A 22,664-nucleotide genomic window follows, 5' to 3' on the forward strand; every position below is an offset into this window, starting at 1 on the left:
CCTTGCCCTTTTCTATACAGGCTGTGCTTTGACATTGTGGATTCTGCTCTTTTGTCTCTCGCTCGCTGCAATTTGATATTTTAGGAATTCAGCTCAATAATTAGTGTTTGATGGGGAGAGATTGAAAGGGGTGGAGAGAGATTGGTTCCTTGCTAGTTCCAAAGATGCTGCTGGCATAGGTGTTTCTCCTGATCATTTGTAGCCACGCTGTAATTGCTTAAGCATTCAGGGAGCTGCTGCATGCAACTCAGGAATCACTGTTATGATTGCTAGCGCTGAGTTCAGAGATCTTCCAGCAGCAGGAGTGAGTCAGACTATATCAGGGTCCTGGCCTCTCTAGATGGCTGCTGGGCAACTGTCACTCAGTATCAGTCAAATAACAATGCTGCTATTTCCCTTAACTTGGCTAAACCTTCTACATTACAGAAACATGATTTTAAAGGTGTGTAGACCACAATAAAATGCATTAACACACATATTCCTATATATAATATATAACATGCATTTGATTTTTGCAGCCTTAGGCTGCAATCTTAAATCTTAGGACCAGCATCTATTTTTTTACTTCTGAGAAAAAATATTCTAGAACTCCCTGCCTATTAATATAAAGCAGGCAGCTTTGCTATATTGTTTCTGATGCTTCCTAAAAACTTTTTTGTTTACGCAAGCCTGCTCATGTAACTGTGTTATGTATATTTGCTTTTACAAGTGTTGGTCTTATCTATATTTTGATTATGTGTGTGGTTTTTAAGGTGTGTTTTATCACTGATCTTTAAGCTAAAATTTTATACTCTTACGTAAACTGTTTGGAGGGTTTTCCCTTTAATTAGGCAATATATGAACCACACTACAGTATATGGGATGCAGGTGGCGCTGTGGGTTAAACCACAGAGCCTAGGGCTTGCTGATCAGAAGGTCGGCGGTTCAAATCCTTGCGACGGGGTGAGTCCCGTTGCTCGGTCCCAGCTCCTGCCAACCTAGCAGTTCGAAAGCACATCAAAGTGCAAGTAGATAAATAGGGACCGCTACAGCGGGAAGGTAAACGGCATTTCTGTGTGCTGCTCTGGTTCGCCAGAAGCGGCTTTGTCATGCTGGCCACATGACCTGGAAGTTGTACGCCGGCTCCCTCGGCCTATAGAGCGAGATGAGCGCCGCAACCTCAGAGTCGGTCCCTTTACCTTTACCTTTACCTTATGAACCACACTAAATACAATACAATACAATACAATACAATACAATACAATACATTAATTTTATTATAGAGCTGGTTCAAAGATGGTGTGAAGGGTGACAGATCCCATTGCTGCTTCCTAAAGTTGGCTGCTCTCGATTCCCATAACTACAATCAACACTTTTTTCATATCACACTTGTTGTTCCTACGTATAGTTATGGTACTTCTCAGGTACCCAGTTTCCTACCTCAAGGTCCCAAATTGCTGATCCCTTCTTCAAACAATGAGAACTCAGTCCTAGTCCACAGCACTTGACCAGCACACCATGTGCCTTCTTGACCTTAAACAGCTATTTCACACTATATCCTCCCAATTATTTCAGTTCAAATTGGCAGGTGGAAATGTTCTCTTTGATATTTTCATCTACTTCCTTTGGATGCATTCTAAAATTATCATTTGGTTTGAATGCAGCCACTTAAATGGCTCTTGGATTTTACAATATGCCATTTTTCTAGCTTGAATCAAACGTGGTTTTTTTTATTATTCCACTGTAGCTTACAGGGGTAGACGGGTAAAGTTGTGGGCTGCGTATTTTCTTTTTGTGTTCTTTTGGGCAAATGTCCAGTCGTATTGCACACATTCAGCCTTATAAGTCATTTCAGTGGACGAAATGGGATTTCCCTTTCTTGCCCATTGCTACAGCTTCCCAATCTGCTCTGCAGAGCCCCCTAACCTTCTAGAGCAGAGGTTTTCAACCTTTTTGAGTTCAAGGCTCCCTTGACCAACTACCGTACATTCTTTCTGTGGCTCCCCTGTGGGGAAACGTGCTCCGAGCCTCAGAAGCCCAGTTATGTCACCCCCTTGCCTGCAAAGCCGGCAGCCCCTCACCTCTTTTCAAACACCTTTCCTTGTGGAGTGTTCCCTCAGCCTCCCTTCTTCTCTCCCCTGGCCAGCCCCAGAGGCACTGTTTGCCTGGAGAGCTTGTAGTCAGGGCTGCTGCAACAAACAGCTGTACAAGCCTTTGGAAGGCTTTGATGTGAGAGGGTATCAGAGGAGGGAGGGAAGGAAAGAGGGACAGAGGCCAGTATTGCCCGTGGCACCCCTGACCATCATTCAGAGCACCCCAGGGTGCCACAGCACCCTGGTTGAAAGCCACTGCCCTAGAGCAATTTTAGGAAAAGCAAGCTGCAGGGGAAAGGTGGAAAGAATAAGTCCCATTTGCACAAGCAGAAGTCAGTTGCACAAATGGGGTATCACAATTGGATGTCACCCTATATTTACTTTAGATTAGCTGCTTAGATCCTAATTTTCCTTTCTAAAAGCATAAGAAGACCAAGGCAGAAACAACACATATGTAAAAAAAAAGGGCTGTGAAAATGCATTTTTAAAATAAGTTTTTTTAACAATTGTGGAATTTGCCATTAGCTCACCAGTGCCACCTAGTGTCACATTTGTGTAATGCACTTAAAGTGTTATACAGTAGTATCTCCGGTTACGTAACCCTCTAGTTACGTAAACGTTGGGATGCGAAAGCGGCAAACCAGGAAGTATCCAGGATCCGGCTGGACCTCCGGAATAGATCTCATCCGCAACTGGAGGTACCACTGTATTTGCAGCTGTATAGCTGAGTCCCAAGCCAATGATCCATCTAGTTCAGCATCCTGTTCTCACAGGAGCCACTCATTCATTCAACCTTATGGGAATGAAACAATGCTCACATTCATTGATAAGGGACTTCCCATTTCCCCCTTTTCCTCTGCAACCCACTGTGCTACTCCTAAATTTGGTCCTTTGGCAATGGTGTGGGATAGGCTACAGGGGCTGCAGATGGAGGGGGGAGATTGTGGAAATGGTCCTTTCCTATATGTGAATTGAGGACCAACGTAGGATCCAGTGTGGTGCATTTTTACTTCTGTTTTCTTCATTGGTAAAATACTCCATCCTACATTCTTGTCAGTATGACACACAGACACTAGGATTTCCATTACTGGTACATTATGTTTGGAAATGACTTCATGACCATTTTGAGATCACACAGCTTACAAGGACACCACAAGCTATTTCTTATCAAAGAAAATATTTTTTAATAATAATAATAATAATAACAACAACAACAATAACCTGTTAATAAAAAAAACCCTCACCCTTAAGCATTGTACATAAAACAGTAAGAAAATAGTAATAACATTCTATAAAGTAGAATGGATCACAAATTTTTAAAAGTCTTGCATTTTCAGTTTGTAAGAGTCCTGTTTTTGATTTTCCATGCCAATAATGTATGTGCTTCCGCAAATAAATAATAAATAAATAAATAGATTTTCATGGCAGTCTGATATAAATTTTTTTTTTGTGTGTGTGTGTGTGTGTGCGTGCGTGCATGTGTATTTGCATAATACGACTGGTAGAATAATATTTCCAGTGAGCATTTCCTTTCCCCTGGTCCCCAAAATCCTGCTGTGCTGGGAACGCCCTGAAATCCAAACCTTTATACAGGTTCTTAGGTTAATTCTGCGTCTCTTAGCAACCTTTTCTTAATACTGGCATGGATACATTCCACTTGTTGTTTGGCCATAAGAAATGTCTACACTTTCGTTTGTTACCTTGCTGAGCACTACTTGAGTCCCACCACATTTTGCTTTTACTAGTGAAGAATTTTTTTATTTTTTTTACCAAGAAGTACACAGTATGTTCCACCTACACCTTGCTGTTGATGCTGATGTTCCCTGCCCCTTAAAAGCTGCATCCACAGGTCAGCCCTGTCTCCATGCATTGTTATTTGTTTATTTCATAAAATTTATACACCACTTGATTGTCAACAACAACAACAACCACCCAAAGCAGTTTCTACAAACAAAACAGTAAAATCAAGAGAGAGAGAAAAATACAACCCTGCTTTAAAACGTACAGAAGTTAAAATGCTAAAACAGATGAAAAAATTACCTCAACTTTTAAAGCATCTGGGTAGGAATGTTTTTAAGCAGGCACTGAAAAGAGTACAGTGGCAGGGAGTTCCAAAGTGCAGGTGCTGCCACACTAAACAGTTGAATTCTTCTAATGGTGGAATGGGTGGCATCTGCAGTAGCGCCCAGTTCGATTGTGCATTGAGTCTGGGTATTTGCATGGGGGAAGCCAGTGCCTCTGTAGGAGTTGGAACCCTGTGCAAGACTTTCCATCTGCAGAAATTCACATCTTGAAGATGATGAAAAGCTTGACTGTTTTTGACACCTTAATCGTGTATCTGTCCTCTCTTCTTGGTTCATGATGAGAGCTTACTGGGAGACGTGGGGTTGCAGAGAGAAAGAAAAGCTCACGAGCAAAAGAGTCCATGACTCAACCTTCATTGTGTCAGAGGTTTGGAGTGGCACGGCTTCTCCTAATGAATATGCTAAAACCCTTGCTGCTCAGCTTGCTTTAGTGAGAAACTTGCTTTTGACTTTTAAGCCTTAAGGCTGCCTTCCCCCTCCCAGATCTCTAAAAGCTCAACAGGACAACATCTTAATACTGTCTCTGAGAAGCCTCCATCATCAGTCTCTCCTCACTGCTGCCCCACCTTAATTCTAGTATATTAACTTTATTATCACGGAACTTCCTCTATACACATTATGCCTGTTACTTATTCGTTACTTGAAAATATTAACAACCTTTTACGCCATCGCTGCGGATGCCAGGGAGGGTTAGAGAATGCAAAATGAAAACAACCGGCCCAATAATAAAACACAATGCATGCAATGCAGCTAAAACAAACAGAGCCTGATTAAACAAGTAATCAGCTCACACAGCTTAAAAAGCTTGGGCAAATAAATCAAGTCTGAAACTGGTGCTTAAATGATAGCAACATCAGCACCAATCATATCTTGGAAAGGGGGGGGGCACTTGGGAGAAGGTTCTATCCTGTATCACTCACCGCAGAGCAAGCTTCTCCCAATGCAGGGAAGAGGCTCCTCTGAAGTTCTGAGGGCATGGGCAGCCTGATGAGGGGAAGAGGTTCCTTCAAGTATTTGGGTTCCAAGCCGATTATCTATCCCTGAATTTTACATGTGCACTAAGTCTGAGATAGATGATGTGCAGCCAGCAGGGTGCTCACACACCCCTAATGTGTTTCGCTGAGCTCAGATGAGCTCTTGTTAGTAATCTGAGAATTCCTGTTTTAAAAGCTTCTGGTTTAAAAAAGAGAGAGAGCAGATTTTAAACGCTGCAGCGGGTACGCGTCTGACCGTGACGTTGAAGTACGATTGAGAAATACTCGCCATGGTCTTGAGTTCCTAGTCCTCATCCCTTCAAAACCCCATAGGCCATTTCCCTAAGTGGCACTGAAACTGCCACTGTGTTTCTCTTGCAATATTTATATGGCCACTGATATTGTGGACCAGCAAAGTTCACCCCTAGCCAATGTACATTCGGATTTCAAAGAAAACTCTGTTGAGCAAGAGATGTTGAAAGCTGCTTTTTTTGTAGCTCATCTGAATATTTGATGGACATTGCTATTCATCTGAATATTTGATGGACTTCCAGAATCCCAGCAGCTGCGGGAGGAAGTGATGAGTGGTGTGGTGTGTCGTATTTCCCCTCATCACTTCTCTGCTTCAGATCATTCCCTTAATCCCACTGCTTTGCAGCTGTTTGGAGAGCAAAATTCTAAGACCCATGCTATCCACTGGATGCATAGCTCCACCATCAGAAAAGCCACCTTGTGGCATTTCATCAGGGAACAAAATGTTGACTGCAAGTGAGTGTTGCATAACTATGAAGACCAGCTTCCTGGAAGCCAGCTGCTCTCATCCAAGCCTGAGCAGTTTCCAGAGGTGTGCGAAGACTTTTGATCTGGACTGGGTTTTTTGTCTCCTGTTAAAATTATGTATGCAGAACTTTATGGCATCACATTCCAAGCCCTAGGAATAACCAAGGGTGTTGGTGGGAAGGGGTGAAAGGAGAAGAGTTGGAGAATAAATTCACGCATCTGTGCATTGCAGGGCAATCTATGAGAAAGCTGAAGGCAAGTTCATATTTGGTTACCTGTTAATCTACATATACAACAAACTTTGCTGGGTTCATAAGATTGACAGGTTTGGGAGTTAGTCTATCTCACCCAGAAAACATTGTGCCATTATGGGGCAACATAGGTAAAGGTAAAGGGGCCCCTGACCATCAGGTCCAGTCGTGTCCAACTCTGGGGTTGCGACGCTCATCTCGCTCTATAGGCCGAGGGAGCCGTCGTTTGTCCGCAGACAGCTTCCGGGTCATGTGGCCAGCATGACAAAGCTGCTTCTGGCGAACCAGAGCAGCACACAGAAATGCCGTTTACCTTCCCGCTGTAGCGGTCCCTATTTATCTACTTGCACTTTGATGTACTTTCAAACTGCTAGGTGGGCAAGAGCTGGGACCGAGCAACGGGAGATCACCCCGTTGCAGGGATTTGAACCGCCGACCTTCTGATCAACAAGCCCTAGACTCTGTGGTTTAACCCACAGCGCCACCTGGGTCCCTTATGGGGCAACATACAATGGCCCAAATATTTTGTTGGATTTCTGAACTGGGAATTCCTCAGTGATGCTTGCTAGTTCTCCTGTTGTTGTTGTTGCTGCTGCTGCTGCTCTTTGGCTCCTTGTGATCCTAGCTCCTGGTGTGATTAGATCATTTGCCTTTTATATTTTCAGACATGATTCTTGATCAACAAGTAGGCTCAGGACAACTCAGCGAAGATGTTCGTCACAGGGTGCACGAAGCTCTGCTCAAACAGCACCACCATCAGAATCAGAAGAAGCTAAGCAATAGGATCCCAATAGTCAGGTCCTTTGCTGATATTGGCAAGAAACAGTCTGAACCTCATTCCATGGACAAAAATGGTAAAGTGTCATGTTATTTCAGTGATAATTACTGGCAGCTCTTGCAAAATATTTGTCAAATGAAACACACGTATTGCACACCTTCAGATCTGAAAGCGATAGGCACCCCAACCTTAAAACTACTGCCTCTTCCTGTGTCACTGGCGCAACATCACTACAACACCTGTATAACCTATCACATTAGAGAGCATTCTTCTCTATAGTTTTTCCTTTTCTGCTCATAGCAAGAGCAGGCTGTGGTCCTTTCCCTTTGGAAAGCTAACACTACGAGATATGGGAATAGGACTTTCTTGGCAAAGTCCCAGGAATTACAGAAGAGTTTCCTGATAGGGCTTGCCAACCTGGTAAGCAGACTGAAAGGCCAACAGGGCAGCTTGCGCAGTCCTTCTGTTTATGCCAGGTGTTCAGGGATGTGCTCTAGTTTAATTAGTTTCTCCATTTCCAGTTGAATTAGATTCTGTTTCACACTCGGTTTTTTTGCTTTCTTAGCTTGCAAATGGATCATACAGTACCTTTATTGATTTCGATTGTAAGCCATTTCATGTTTTGTAAAGATGCAGCAGAGAAGGTATTTGCAGTAGAAAGTCAAGCAAATGTTTTGCGGTGTTGTGCAGGCGTGGCTACAGTTACGCCATTCCCCAAGCAAGAAAGAGTTGGCACATCAAGTCTCTGAGATCAGAAAGGGTGGCATTTTCAGACCAGGGGAAACCTAATTATATTGTCTTCAAGGGACTCTTCGATTAAGAGACTTTGTAAGTAAGTCGGCCTGTCCTTGTGCCATAAGCCAAAGCCCTCAGTCAAGCTGAAATCAATGAACTCCAGGTACGGTAAGCTGTTTGAGGATTGCAGCTGAAATGCCTGGAGGTGTAGTCTGCAGACTATCTAAAGCTGATATGGTTATACCTAAGATTCTTTTTGACAGTGGCACTGGTGTGTGAGTGACGATCAAAACAGGTATATTCATATTCTGTGTTCCATAGGGATACAACAAGCCTTCATAAAGTATGTGATTTAGCTTCAATGCAATTGCAAATTATAGCACAAGCCAAGAGATGATTCCATTGATGTTTCAAATCCCTACTCCTTAAGGGTGATTATTTCCAATGTTACAACAAATAATAATATATTTTTAAAAAAAAGATTCTCTGAAAAATTAGGCAGATGTAGGAAGTGTTGGGCAAGTAATGGGCAGGGCAGTCTTACTAGGGCACTACTATGGATCAATTCATACAGCAAAAGCCTGGATCTGGGAGGGCATTTTCCTGGTAGTACTTTCAAAGCTTCCAGCAATGTAAAGCACAGGTTCTTAAATTGCATTCGGAAATAGAAGCAAGTTTAAAGTGAAAGGACTCTGGGCTTCAATTGATGCTTTTTCCAAAATGCTGAAGCTTGCCATTGTACCATGCTTACATATTATCAACTGCTGATTGCTTAAAACTTACTTATATTGAGGTCCTATGCCTTTGTCTGAACTATACGATTTTGGACTGCTGGTATGGGGCTTACGTGATTCAGTGCTCTTCCATATAAAAAATTTCCCGCACACAGAAAACTAGATATAAAGGAGAAGCATTCTAGTGTTCTAGTCTAGATTTTTTTCTTGATGTGCTTGATTTTTTAAAAATTATATTAGGGGAATCTTGTGAGCCGCTCCCTGCGATCTAAAGTGTTGCAAGTTTGATACAGTTTGACAGCCTCTGTGAGAATTAGTTCGTTAGATTTATTCCATTTTAGGAAGCAATCATTTAAAAAAAAAACTAGTGTAGTTTTGTTTTCAAAGAAGCCTAAAAGCCTTGCTAATGTTTGAGACCATGAGGCATCCTCAAATAAATGGCCACAGCCAATGTATATATAATAAGCAGTACATAACTGAGGTTTAGGAGGTGGTGTTTCATGATCTCAAGTCTTACTCATTTTGAGGTTCTAAATTTCTTATATTGGTCATCTTTTGTTTATTTTATTTATTTGTAATGTTTTAGCCATTTAGTCTTTCTTTCTTTGGGATTCATATTTTCAATTTTGTATCAGTCACCACAAATAGTAGACTTGCAGCCAGGCTCCACAAAGTGCTGAGCTAGAACATATATGAGTGAAAGAAATGGGATTTGTGCTAGGACACCGACTTTAAATGGGCCAAAAGCTTACGAGAATTCATTCCCAGAAACTGTGTTCGATAGCTGATGAATAGCTGAATTAATAATGTGATGTTCCAGCATGTGCAGAGTGGTACCGAGTAACCACGGTCCACCCCATCCACAGATTTAGGATATTCAGGACGCATTGCGTGGGTCCAGCTCCAGCAGATCTCTTCTTAGAACTCAACAGTCACATGTTATCTATCTAGAATCTCTGTTTAAGATTGCTGTCCTGCATTCCTTGAATGTTGAAGGCCATTTCATGTTTGCAACATCTGATCAAGTCTGGCATCTCTCCTCTCAGTGTAGTGAGTCGATTTCCCACCCCCACTCCCCTGTACATTCGTCATTTTCTATTTTACTGCTTTTGTTCTTTAAAAAAAAATACTTGCAGTTCAGTATCTTGAAATAAAGGTCACGGAATCTCTCGATCACCTTCACCTCATAGTGAACCCTTTCTTCTCCCTATGTTCTTGTTTGTGCCCATGAATAACTAACTGTATGTTATCGAAACTCTGCTGTTGTGTCAGTCATCTTCACCTTTCTTTATTTTGGTCTGTCTTTGTTGTATCTGTCTTCTAACAGGCTCATCTCATCTCTCTACCTCCCTCATCTTCTAACCTTTGGGTTCTCTAAGCTCCTTGGAGGTTCAGAGGTAGTGTACTACAAAACTATCTTGCATGAGTTTTAGGCCAATTCAAATGTTCATTCATGTTTTCACATCCGTTTCTTCCAGCGTGACGTTTTTCATTGTTAATCTAGTCAATCACTTGATCTTCAGGGTTTCTGCCAGAATGTTATTAATAGCTATTCCAGCTTAGTTGGACTCTTTATATATATATATATATACACAAACGAGAGAGACATACAGAGTCTTAACACATTTCTGTTCAGATGGTAGAAATCAGTGTTATGTTGGTATGATTTATTTTTATGTTCTTTGTGTTGTTGTTTTTTTTTAAAAACCCCACACATTTAGGTTAAATAAAAATGCAGGGTGGTTCGTACAATAAATCTTGTATCTTCACACTGTATAAACTTGCATCAATTTTATATCAATTGAACTATCGTGGTTTCTTCCAAAGGTTCCTGGGCATTATAGTTTGGCTAGGGCTTACTCCAGCCTTTGGCAACCTGGTGTCCTCTGGATGTTTTGGGCTAGGACCGATGGGAGTTTTAGTTCAAATTATATGGGAGGCCACCAAGTTGTTGAAGACAGCCCTCCACGTACCCTCACAGAACTACAGTTCCCAAAGCCCTTGGGGGGAGAAAGCATGGCTATTAAACAGTTTAAGGCTGCAACCCCAAACACACTTATTAGGGAGTAAACTCCATCGATCACAGTGGAGCCTTCTTTTCCAACAAAACATGCATAGCATTGGTCTGCAGGATCTGTAAATAATTTCAGAGGGCTCAAAGTATGCCCTCTGACAGTGGCCAGCTAGATGCCCTGATAACAATGCACAGTTCGATTATCCCAGTTGGTCCACATTGTTTGGAAAACGTTTGGGGTAGTGGGGAAAATATGTATTGCTCTGTTCCTACAAGCAATTTGGGTTGAGAACATGGTATGGAAAAAAGGCATTCACCTTTTGAGTCCATGTTTCACATGCCTAGAATATGAAGCATACGTGATACTCTTAAACACCTCTTTCATTTTTATTGTAATAATACAGATAATTGTTAGTATTCTGTAATAACAATTTTTTCCAGCAGGTCAGCTTGTTTCCCCACAGTCTGCACCAGCCAGCATTGAAACAAAAAATGACGTGAGCAGAGAAAACAGCAGCGTTGATTTCAGCAAGGTAAGACTTTTACCGTCTTGAATCTTTGGATGGTAAGGATGTAGTTTAGGTGTGTTCAATAAAGCATGTCTCATCTCAGTGTTATGAGTTGTCGCTGGTCATTGTTTCATACCACACATATTTTACTTAGAATAAAGGGGGGGGATGTTTAATAATTTAAAGTAAACTATTTCCCCCCCTTGGAAATGTTGGGTCATTTCATTCCATACCACTGTGAAGACATCATGAAACTTTAGAAGAGACTGTTTAGTGTCTGAGTTTGATGATTTTTCGAGGGCCTGTGAGAAATCAGCAACAAGAGAATGCTCTCAGGCCAGTCACATCACTGACAATGGAACAGGGGTGGGGGAATCAATGCTTGTCTCTTGCTCCAAGAGGGAGACTTGGAACATCTTTCTGCAGCATCGTCCAGATGTATGCATTTGTCCTTCCCATGAATACCTGCAACCCCTAGACCAGGCATCCCCAAACTTCGGCCCTCCAGATGTTTTGGACTACAGTTCCCATCTTCCCCGACCACTGGTCCTGTTAGCTAGGGATCATGGGAGTTGTAGGCCAAAACATCTGGAGGGCCGCAGTTTGGGGATGCCTGCCCTAGACGATGAAAGCAGCCCTACATTTCCAAGAGCTAAAGATCCAACTAGTCTTGTGGCAGTGGAATCCTGGGGGCTCTTTGGTCAAGGTTCTTGCACTAGACTTCCACTTTCTTCTCATTGGCTGCCCTGTTGTTATTGAGTTGCCTGTAGCTCTGTGGTAGAGCATGTAGCTTTCCACCTTGAAGGTCTCAGGTTCAATCCTGGGCGGGGAAAGACCTCTGTCTCAAATCCTGCACAGCCATTGCTGGTCAGCATAGACAATAATAACAATCTAGGTGGACTAATGGCCTAATGGTATAAGGCAGATTCCTATGTTCCTTACCTTCAAAAGTGGCTTCTGCCCGTTCGTTCTTGGGATGAAGCCCACTCCTTAGTGTGGCTAGGACTAGCTAGCCAATGAAAGAAAGTGGAATCCATCACAATGGGATTCTTTGCTTAGAAACTCCAGTCTGCAGGTCTGAAGAGGTCCACCAGGCCTTGCTCACCCACCTGCCCCACACCCTGTTGCCAAATGTGGGGCAGGTAAAAGACACCTCTGGGTGGAAAAGGGGTGTGTGCAGGTGCCACCAGTCGGCAGCCCCTGCAGATCTCAGCATTTTACCTCTCAGCTGTTCTTTGGGGCTTGCATAGGGATGCACGTGGACTTCTGTGCACACCATCATGTAAAAGTGGGTCACCTGACATCACTGTGATATCAGGTGATTGGCAAGGGGTTGTCTTATCGAGTGGTGGGAGAGGTAAGGATCTGGCCCACCAGCTGGATCCAGTTCCCCATTCCTGGTTTAGAGAGCCGCATTTCCTGGCTGCCCCCAGGACTCATTATTTCATTATTTCAGTGCTGAAATTTATATGAACATTTGTACTGCCGTACAATCATAGCCCCCCACCCACCCCTTGGCTAAACCCAAGTTCAGATGTTGCATTTTCAGAGGCAGGAGTGGCTGTTGAAGCCAGCCCCGTGTTGTTAAATTGTGCGCGATGGCGAGGAATGCTCAGTTGTTTTATCTTAGTCCTAATCTGTTACCACTTATGCTGGGGCAATCATTTTGCCTTTGGTACACAGCTCTGGAGTAAAATGGATTCTGGATTACATTTGGGTTTTTTTCCTGGTAGATCTGTGCATCAGGCTACAATCTTGATTTCTTAGCCTGCTTGCCTACAAGCCAGGTGATTGCAAAATCACAGCCAGGTTTTATACCACACGCTAAATCCTAGCTCCTGTGCCATGCCGTGATATTTTGTTGCTTACTGAAATGGTATTGGTATCAAGTTTATTGCTTAGAGCCAAAGGCTGCTGCAATGCATACAATGTAATTCAGTAAAATATATACAAATTTGGTACAAAACTTAGAACATTTACATTATCAAAACATGACCTAAGAGCTGTTCGGCAGTGGAATTTGCTACCAAGGAGTGTGGTGGAGTCTCCTTCTTTGGAGGTCTTTAAGCAGAGGCTTGACAGGCATATGTCAAGAATGCTTTGATGGTGTTTCCTGCTTGGCAGGGGGTTGGACTGGATGACCCTTGTGGTCTCTTCCAACTCTATGATTCTATGATTCTATGACCTAATCAGCACAAAGCTATGGAAACACCTTAATATACCAGTTGAAACATTAAATAATAAAATTTATAAACTAAAATCATCACATGGCCACTGATGTATTAAAAGAGCTTACTGCAATGAATGCATCACAGCATTGGCTATTGAAAGAGTACCAGGGGAAAAACGTGGAGAACTAGTGCTTGCCTGATTGAGAACCCTTGCCATTTCTTTTTGGAGTGGACAGTTTTCACTACAAAGGTGCCCTGAAAGCACATTTGCATGAGATATAGGTTTGACAGTTACAGCCACACTGGTTGGCCTCAACTGACCATAGCTTGGGGTGAACGCAGACTGGTAGCAGGATATTTTCCCCCCAACCATGATTCTCTTCTAAGGGAATTGATGCGAGCAGTGATTTGAATCCGTGGTTGAATGTGACATCCAGCCAGTGCAACCGAGCCAGAAACTAGTTATGTGCTTGCTCCATCTGGTGCCAGACAAAATATGAGAAGCAGCTTTTTGTACCAGCTGAAGTCTGTTAATTGTGCGTGCAGGGACTAGGAGACCAACAAAAAGGGCATAACAGTAGTCTATTTGGGATGAAACAAAGACATGAAAAAGGACACCTGCATCAGGAAGAGAGAGAGAGAGAGGTGAGGACCTACTCTGGCTATCTTTCTACGGTGATTGCGAGCAGAGTCTATTTCTAAATGTCCATACTGGGTTCAAAACCATGCTATGTCAGTGCAGTTGGCAAAAGCACAGATTCTGTACACAACATTCACATTTTTTTTAAAAAAGAAAATACCCCACAACCCATCAACTGCTCTGAAGGCTGAGGATATACAGTGGTGCCTCGCTTAACGAATGCCCTGCTTAACGAAATTTCCGCTTAACGAAATGATTTTTCAAGCAGAGCTTGCCTCGCTAGACAAAAGCGTTTTACGAAAAATTCGTCTAGCGAATCGCGGTTTCCCATAGGAATGCATTGAAATTCAATTAATGTGTTCCTATGGGCAAAAAAAAAGTCGAAAAAAATTCAGTGCATTCCTATGGGATTCGCTAGACGAATTTTTCACTATAAGAAAAGACCCGTGGAACGAATTAATTTCGTCTAGCGAGGCACCACTGTATATGCTCCCACATATATAGAACATTCAAAGGCGGTGGGGGGGGGGAGCACAACAAACAAATAAATCCAGACAAACATCTAGAAAATTCTGCAAGATTCCCAAAGAGAACCTCACTAAATAATTACCTTCCAGTTCAAGCCTATACATGCCTGCTCAGAAGTAAGTGCCATTGAGTACAGCGGGGCTTACTCACAGGTAAGAGTGTATAGGTTTGAGGTATGAGAGACCATAATTAAAAGCAATTTTTTAAAAAAAGAGGAAAGTCGTAGAAGCTCTGGAAGATATTTAGAGATATTTAGGCTCTGGAGAGCCTCCATCAATCATACTGGCCACTGAACAGACATGCCAAAAGGATATTGCCTTCCTTTCTCCTCGAGAGTATTGACAAAACTCTCTCAGACTTTCAGCATGCAGGCATACCATAACTATGCATGTGGGGAGTACAAAACGTGGGGCAGTGAGGGTAGCAAACAGCCCTTTATTTAAAAATTCAAGTTTCATGAACATTCATTTAACAAGCCAATATTGTGTAGTGCGAAGAATGTTGGATCCAGGCTCAAATCTCCATTCAGCCACAGAGGTTATGGGGTTAGTCACACTCTGACCCGCTTCAAATGTCAGGCTAAAACAAGCTGTGGGTTAGCTCAAACATGTGAGCATTTATACTCCTAGAAAGGAGATTGCTCCTGTGCTGTGTCCCCCTGCTGCTGCGCTGCCACGAGCTAAGCCATTTGCCTTAGTGTGTCCAAACCAGGGCTCATGGTTTGTCTTGCCCTTAGGCTTTGTTCTTGGGTTCACAGTTTGCCTGAAGGTGACCGACACAGATGATGCGCTGAGCCAAAACATGACTTACCTCACTGCAGCAGCAGGGTCGTAGGAGAAGCAAAGTGACTGCCATCGCCTTTCTGGGAGCTTGTATTTGCAGCAAGCATCAGACAAGACATGGGTGCTACTTGCTGCCCTGTGTCTCTTTCATTTAGCAGAGGATCTTAGGTGTCGAAGGTTGTCAAGGGTTTTCCTGCTAGAATCGCTTCTCCACTGCACCATCCTATTGCCCCAATTGCACTTCCGCAAGCCTCCCATATATTTCACTTGAAGCCGTACACAAGCCATACACAATACGTAGAGTGGTACCTCGCAAGACGGATGCCTCGCGCAATGAAAAACTCGCAAGACGAAAGCGTTTTGCGATGTTTTTGGTGACTTGCAAGACGAAGTTGTCTATGGCCGTGCTTTGCAAGACAATTTTTTTTGCGGTTTTTTTTTCTTTTTGCCGCAGCAAACCGCGCTTTGCAAGATGAAATTATCGCAAGACGAAGTGACTTGCGGAATGAATAAATTTCATCTTGCGAGGCATCACTGTACATACATACATATGTGTGTGTGTGTGTGTGTGAGAGAGAGATTTTTTGTAGAAAGCAAACAATAAATGCAGTAGTAATAGTAGTAGTAGTAGTAGTAGTAATAATAATAATAATAATAATAATACACTTGCTGGTCATAAAGCCTAATGGCCACTGTTGATTCATAATGCTTTATGGAAACCCTCTTCCCTCTATAAATGAAATGTCACAAATACTCCATAACTTATCATAAGCCTCCATTGATGTTTGAGGAAACATTGATGTGGTAATCAGGGGTGGGTTCTCAAGGGATTTCTTCATTTGCTGGCCAATTGTTTTTGCAATTGGAGGTGGAGGTGCTGCAGATTCTCCTTTATGGAAAGATGCCAGCAGGCATGGCAAAGGGCAGGAAAAATTGGCAGGAAAATATCCTTCCAGTCTGCATGCGGCCACGTTCTCTTTCTGTGCTGACCTTCCTGCTTTCCCCCGTGGTCCACACCTCGGGGAGTAGCAGCTGACTACCTCCCCAGAAGCAGCTATGCACGAAAGCACAAAATAAAGAATGCACTTCCCTACTTCTACATACTTCCTTAAGGCCCTGCATTTTTTTGGACTGGTCCAAATTTAGATCAGTGGAAATTGGGGAGCATGTGTGCATGCTGTGTGTGTCCATGAAGAAATGCATGGTATACACATGCACATAGTCAGGGGTGCCAACTTGAATAAAATATTAGGGTGTGTGTGTGTGTGTGTGTCCAGGTAAGCCCCGCCCCGCATAATCGATTACATGACACGGCAGAAACATGTCATTTGAATGGCAATGCCCATCAACTTTTGAGGGGGCCTCAAATATTTTATGGAGGGGGGGCAAAGGGCTCTCGCTCCCCAGGAGTTGGCTCCTATGAACACAATCTCTCCACAGAAAAGCACTCCCACTGTATATGAGTCTTCAATTAGAGCTTTTCAATCAAAAGTCACTCGAAATCCCTTCCAAGCGTGTACATATGCTTTCCTCCATCTGTGGCAAACCCCTTCTTGAAAAGTAGTCACAATTTTAAGTGATCCTTGATGATAATTCCTTGGTACTGGATCGATATATAAGCTTAAAATTATTTCCCCATAAGGGATATGTATATAAGATGGCAAAAACAAAACAAAACAGTGAAAAGGGGCCTTGTTTGGCCTTATTTTTGCGGGGCGGGGAGAGATGTTCAAGTTTTGAGAGAGATTTCATGACAGAGACAACTCCATTACGCTTAAATTCTGTCTATGTGCCAGAGCCATTTGCAAGAAAGCAACTTTGTAAACAGTATTGAAGACACTGCACACTGGCGCTGACAGATGGCAGCGAGATAGACATTAAAATGGTCACTTTAACAGTTTATATTGGATTTGGTCACTGTTTTTGTGTTTAGATTGGTAATGGGAAAGCAAATGGGGGAAAGTAGTGCAATTTGAAATTCTCAAAATATGAAGCTGTGATATCAATTTGAACATGTTGTTTTGTGAATCACTGTATTTTCCTCTTCATAACATTTAGAAAGGTACTATAGGGAGAATGCAAATAGAATATGCTTACAAACGCCAGACACTTGCCACTGTGAAATCAATGAAAGAAACCAAGAGGGGGGAAATATTTAAAATATTTAAAAAAATATTTAAAGCCTTTACATAATTTGACCAGTTTTGCTAACTAGGAACTAATGCTTCTAGCAGCCAGGAATTTTAGTGGCAATAGAGAATCGTTACACTGTTTGCCTACTCTTTTAGCCAGGCATCCCCAAACTTCGGCCCTCCAGATGTTTTGGATTACAATTCCCGTCTTCCCTGACCACTGGTCCTGTTAGCTTGGGATCATGGGAGTTTTAGGCCAAAACATCTGGAGGGCCGCAGTTTGGGGATGCCTACTTTTAGCTTTTATTAAACCAATTTCTTCTGGTTGAAAAGTCAAGTTTGATTTCAATTCTGTTGTAATCAGAGTGAGAAGGAAAGGTAGGTATTCTAGAATATAGGCAAATGCAAAATTGTAATTTGCGAATCATATTGTTAACACTTTTGCCAGAAATAGCGAAACTTACCGGAAGAATAAGAAATCAAGATAACAAACTTTTTATAAAAAAAATGGAAATGGTTTATTGAACATTTGCAGATAAATTGTAAACAGATAAAAACACTGGCAGGATTCTTGTAATAACCTGCAGCTACATAAGAGTATTGGGATGCGGGTGGCGCTGTAGGTTAAACCACAGAGCCTAGGGCTTGCCGATCAGAAGGTCAGCGGTTTGAATCCCCGCGACAGGGTGAGCTCCCGTTGCTCAGTCCCAGCACCTGCCAACCTAGCAGTTCGAAAGCACATCAAAGTGCAAGTAGATAAATAGGTATCGCTACAGCGGGAAGGTAAACGGCTTTTCTGTGTGCTGCTCTGGTTCGCCAGAAGCTGCTTTGTCATGCTGGCCACATGACCCGGAAGCTGTATGCCGGCTCCCTCGGCCAATAACGCGAGATGAGCGCCGTAACCCCAGAGTCGGTCACGACTGGACCTAATGGTCAGGGGTCCCTTTACCTTTACCTTTTGTGTGTGTGTGTGTGTGTGTGTGATAAATAAATAAATAAGTAAGTTAAGTAAATTTGGATATGCAGAAGATATTAAAAATAAATTTAAGGAACCACAGAAAGAGGGAAAAGAAGTCAAGTTTTAAAATGTCAAAATTATTGTAAAGTCAGTGAAATGTATGTATCTGGAAAGTATAAATAAAATTTAAAAAACAAAACAGAACCCCCACTTTGGCCAGAAAGTATTGATATTTTTAATTACTAGTTAACTGGTCTATACCATGGCCAGAACATATGCCATATGCCATTAAGGCATAACTATTTATCTTATAGTTTCATAACTGCCAACTAATATGAATAACTACCTATATTTTGCTGTTGGTATGGCTACACGGAGGAGGAATTTAGGACATAATAGAGCCATTGCTGTAATATGGTACCTACCTTCCTTACATTTGCATTTGCCAGAGCAATGCACAGAAGTTCCTTTCAAGGGGGGGGGCTCTTTCCTTCATTCACTTTTTTCTCAGTAGAAAGGTTAGATACCATTTTGGACCTTTGGAGTGCCAGGGATTTGAATGCTGATAATACTGAATTGCTGTGGAGTACGACTGCTCTCCTCCCCACTCCCTCCCTATTTTCTAAAAAAAAAAATGCTAATGCACCACTGTCAATCCCTGCATAGTTACAGAACCACTTCCCTAGTTACTGTTCAGGGATCAAGACGGGCTCCTAAGCTCTTCCATTTCTCAGTCTGATTACCCTTCAGAAGGCGCTAATTAGGGAGCTCTGTTTACAATTTACCTTCTTAGGTTGCATAGGTGGAAAATCCTCCTTCAGACTCGATTCTAAGCATGTTTTGTGGTGAGAGATAACCAAAGGCTGCCAGTTGGCAGCTTCCCAACATTGCAAAGACTTGCGGCCAATATAATCCACTATGCTGGTGGCGCTCGTTAAGAAATCTGAAGGCTGACAGACAAGGGAAACTATAGATGACAGTCAAACATTCAGGGAAGGGAAATGCCACTGGCTGATTTCCACTACCCATTGATTATTTCTATTAAATTCATACTGGCTAGTTTGTGGAAGATGTTAGGAGGAAGAAGATCCAGGAACATTAGCCATGGCTCCTCCCTCCCTGCATATTTGATCACATTCCCCTGCAACTTCCTCTGCCTTTTGGTGGGGAAACCTTCAGAAAAACCATTCAAGCCAAAGACAACAGTTTTCTTTTGGTGAGTGTAATCTGGGCAAAAAACTCCCACCAATATACTTGGGGTGGAGAACCTGTGGCATTCCAGATGTAGCTGTACCTTAGTTCCCATCAGCCCTAGCTAGTGCCAGGGAGTTTTTAAAAACATGTACACCCCTCTTTGCCTAAAGGCCTCAGAGTGGCTTGCAACATAGAACAAGATTGTAGCCACACAACACAAATGAATGAATGGATCTTTATTTGTGTCAGCCATCGGCCATAGCAATAAAACAACAATACGATATACAAAGAACAGAAATAAAAAGTCAATTACGGTAAATAAAATGCATTTTAGGGCTTTTAATCAATAGTCAAGTAGTGGCTCTTATTCTGATTGCCCCAGCTAAAAACCCTGCAACCTTTGCTGTCACGTGCTCATCTTGATCTGCCAAGAGAAAGGACACTGTGGCAGTGGTTGGGCGACCCGGAATGGACAATAATAAGGGATGATAATCTCATTCCTCGAGTCTTTATAAAGACTGCAAGCCAGAAGGGCACGTGCCACCGATTCTGTACTGCTATCTCCACAGGGACATAAGACAACACAAAGGATTAAAAACAAATATTTGTTTACAACTCGTAAGAAGAAACTGCAGCATCAAACGATTCAGTTCCCCTCATCCAGAAACCTGCATCTACACCAGTTTCCTAAAAGAAAACAATGATGTAGCTAAGCACATCTCTGTGGGGAGGGCATCCCATAGACATGGCGCCACCACTGAAAAGGCCCTTGCATGGGCCCCTGTGCTACTTGTGAGCTTCTAGGTGTTGGTGGATTGCAGGTTCCCCACTCCTGAAATATGCTCCTGGAAAAACAAGGCTTGTCCCATCTTGCAGGATGTTTTACAGTGCATTTAACAGTTGATAGTGCGTTGCATTGTAGCTTTGGCATGTATTGCGTCAGCCCAAATCCCAATCCCATTTACTTGTAAATTATTCTCATAAATTTCTGTGGGACTTGCAGCCAATGGCCACAATCCAGCAAAGAATTAAGCATATTGAATCAACAATCTTAACATGCCTAACTCTCTGCTGAATTACGCCCAGGACCTCCTTGATAACATTGCTCTTTGTGCTGTAGGACAGGGCACATCAAGACACATCGCATATGCTCAGTACAAAAGGACTACTAACCACCTTCCTGTTGCACTATAAGGCAAATGCTAAGACACGAGTTTGACGTGAAAAAAATCCAGCTGATTAACCAAGTATTCACTTCGTTAACATTAAATGTAGCTAGGTGATTGCCGGGGCTTCGAAATGATGTCAACAGCTTTCTTGATGAGATAACTTAATATTTAAAAGTTAAGCCCAGCATTTGCTATGCTTCAGCAACAAGAAATAATCACCAACTTTGTAAAGAAGGGGTGTAGGCCTTGCGTCCCTCCAGATGTTGAACTGCAACCTGCAGCATCCCTTGGCATGCTGGATGGTGCCAATGGAAGTTGAAGTTCAACAATATCTGGAGGGTTGCCCCTGGATTAAGCAAAAATTATGGAAAAATTTTGGAATACAAAAAGGAGTCTGTTTCATAGGGCTAAAGACTTCCTTGATTAACTTGATATGCTTTTTGAATCTGCAAAGTTTTCACTGATTGATCACGGCAGTTAACATATTTGAGATTGCTAATAAATAAACAAATACTGATCAACAATTGCTAAGTCGTTCTGTGGTTGGTGATCAACGATGTCATAAACTTGCTGTGTCAGTGAAGTGGAAGAAAACAAGTTTTTGCATTTATCTGTGGCATCTCGTTACTTCCCACAAGTTTCCGCTCCCCTCTGTGTGACTTTTCCCCCTTTTTTCTACACATGATCAGGTTGACCTGCATTTCATGAAAAAGATCCCTCCCGGAGCAGAAGCGTCAAACATTCTGGTTGGCGAGCTGGAATTCCTGGACCGTGCTGTAGTGGCTTTTGTTAGGTTGTCTCCCGCCATGCTGCTTTCGGGACTAGCAGAGGTTCCAATCCCAACGAGGTGATTTTATAACCAGAGCCAAGAAAGTAAGGCACATTTCCCAGTTAACAAACAAAGGGCCAGGACCTAGTAGATAGGCATTGCAAATGCTGCATGGAAGCCTCTTTAAATCATTTTATATGTCACACATTTCCATATGTGCACAGTAACAAAGTGCCGAACTATGTGGTTATGGCTGTTGCTTGCCTAGACAGCCGTCTAGAAACCTAACTTACACGTGGCTGAAATGTAGCCTGAAGCAGAAAGTTAGGAACCCCATTTGTTGTTTCCTTCCCTTCTTTTTTGCCTCCATCCACCAGTGACATGTGATGCCTGGAAGGCTGCCCATGAAGGAATGCATTCCTTCACCTGGAAAATATTCCCTAACGCCTGTGGTAGGAAATACATGAGCCTAAGGCCTTCTCCCAAACTTGCTACCAATAGGAGGTGCCTTTGACTTCAGAACAGGCCTAATTGTCTCGCTAAAAACACATTTGGATCAAGCTTTTGTTTCGTGCCTCTGTTTTTTAAACAAACCCTTCCATTTTAGGTCACTATTTTTTAAAATTCCACAATCCAGTCTAGCTAGAAAAACTGTAGGGGTTGTTTCTTTTTTGCTCATTATTAGTTTAAACGTATTAGGGCTACGTAACTGGATGTCCTTTGAATATTTTTGCTTTCCATTTGTTTGTAGATTTTTATTTATTCTTCTGGGACCTCTAGGAAAAGGCCAACAGTTCCATGAGATTGGCAGGTCAATTGGAACCTTAATGACAGATGAGGTATTTATCTATTAACAGCAGTTAAAGCTTACTTAGAAACAACCTGTTTAAACCTAAAAGTAAACCTGTGTTAGGATTTTTTTGGTCTCCAAAGTATACCTAAAACACTTTGCTTGAATTGTAGGTAGCAGTTTGCACATTCTGCTTAAATCAAACTTCAACTATAAGCAAAGAGTTTACTATGCTAAAGTGTATTTTTTGTACATAGAAGACCAGGGAAGTAAGTTGCATGCTGTATGTAAGCAGCTGTGTAAATATGTGGGATTTTATATGCCCTCCTTATAAGAAAAGTCTCATGTATTTTCTTCTGTCTCTGACAGGTGTTTCATGATGTTGCCTACAAAGCTAAAGATCGTAATGATTTGGTTGCCGGGATTGATGAGTTTCTCGACCAGGTGACAGTTCTCCCTCCTGGAGAATGGGACCCAACGATTCGTATAGAGCCCCCAAAAAATGTTCCCTCTCAGGTATGTGTACATTGTTGTTGGTGTTGTTTCAATGTGAAGAGACCATTTTTTGAAACAAGAACGGAAAACAGTATATCTCCATTG

General features: G+C 42.3%; 1 protein-coding gene across 3 annotated transcripts in view; it reads left to right on the forward strand.

Moving 5' to 3' along the window:
• The window catches only part of SLC4A10 (solute carrier family 4 member 10), a 173,305-nt gene that overhangs the window by 105,232 nt on the left and 45,409 nt on the right, over positions 1-22,664 (forward strand). For 2 of the 3 annotated variants that reach the window (XM_035132512.2, XM_060280201.1), the window contains exons 6-10: positions 6,827-7,015; positions 10,864-10,955; positions 21,195-21,352; positions 22,026-22,113; positions 22,434-22,580. In XM_035132512.2, the coding sequence (XP_034988403.1) occupies positions 6,827-7,015; positions 10,864-10,955; positions 21,195-21,352; positions 22,026-22,113; positions 22,434-22,580 (674 nt within the window). The remainder of the gene's footprint in view (positions 1-6,826; positions 7,016-10,863; positions 10,956-21,194; positions 21,353-22,025; positions 22,114-22,433; positions 22,581-22,664) is intronic. The other variant, XM_035132522.2, reaches the window with a different exon arrangement.

This window comes from Zootoca vivipara, chromosome 1 (assembly GCF_963506605.1).
Source record: "Zootoca vivipara chromosome 1, rZooViv1.1, whole genome shotgun sequence".
Taxonomy (NCBI): Eukaryota; Metazoa; Chordata; class Lepidosauria; order Squamata; family Lacertidae; genus Zootoca; species Zootoca vivipara.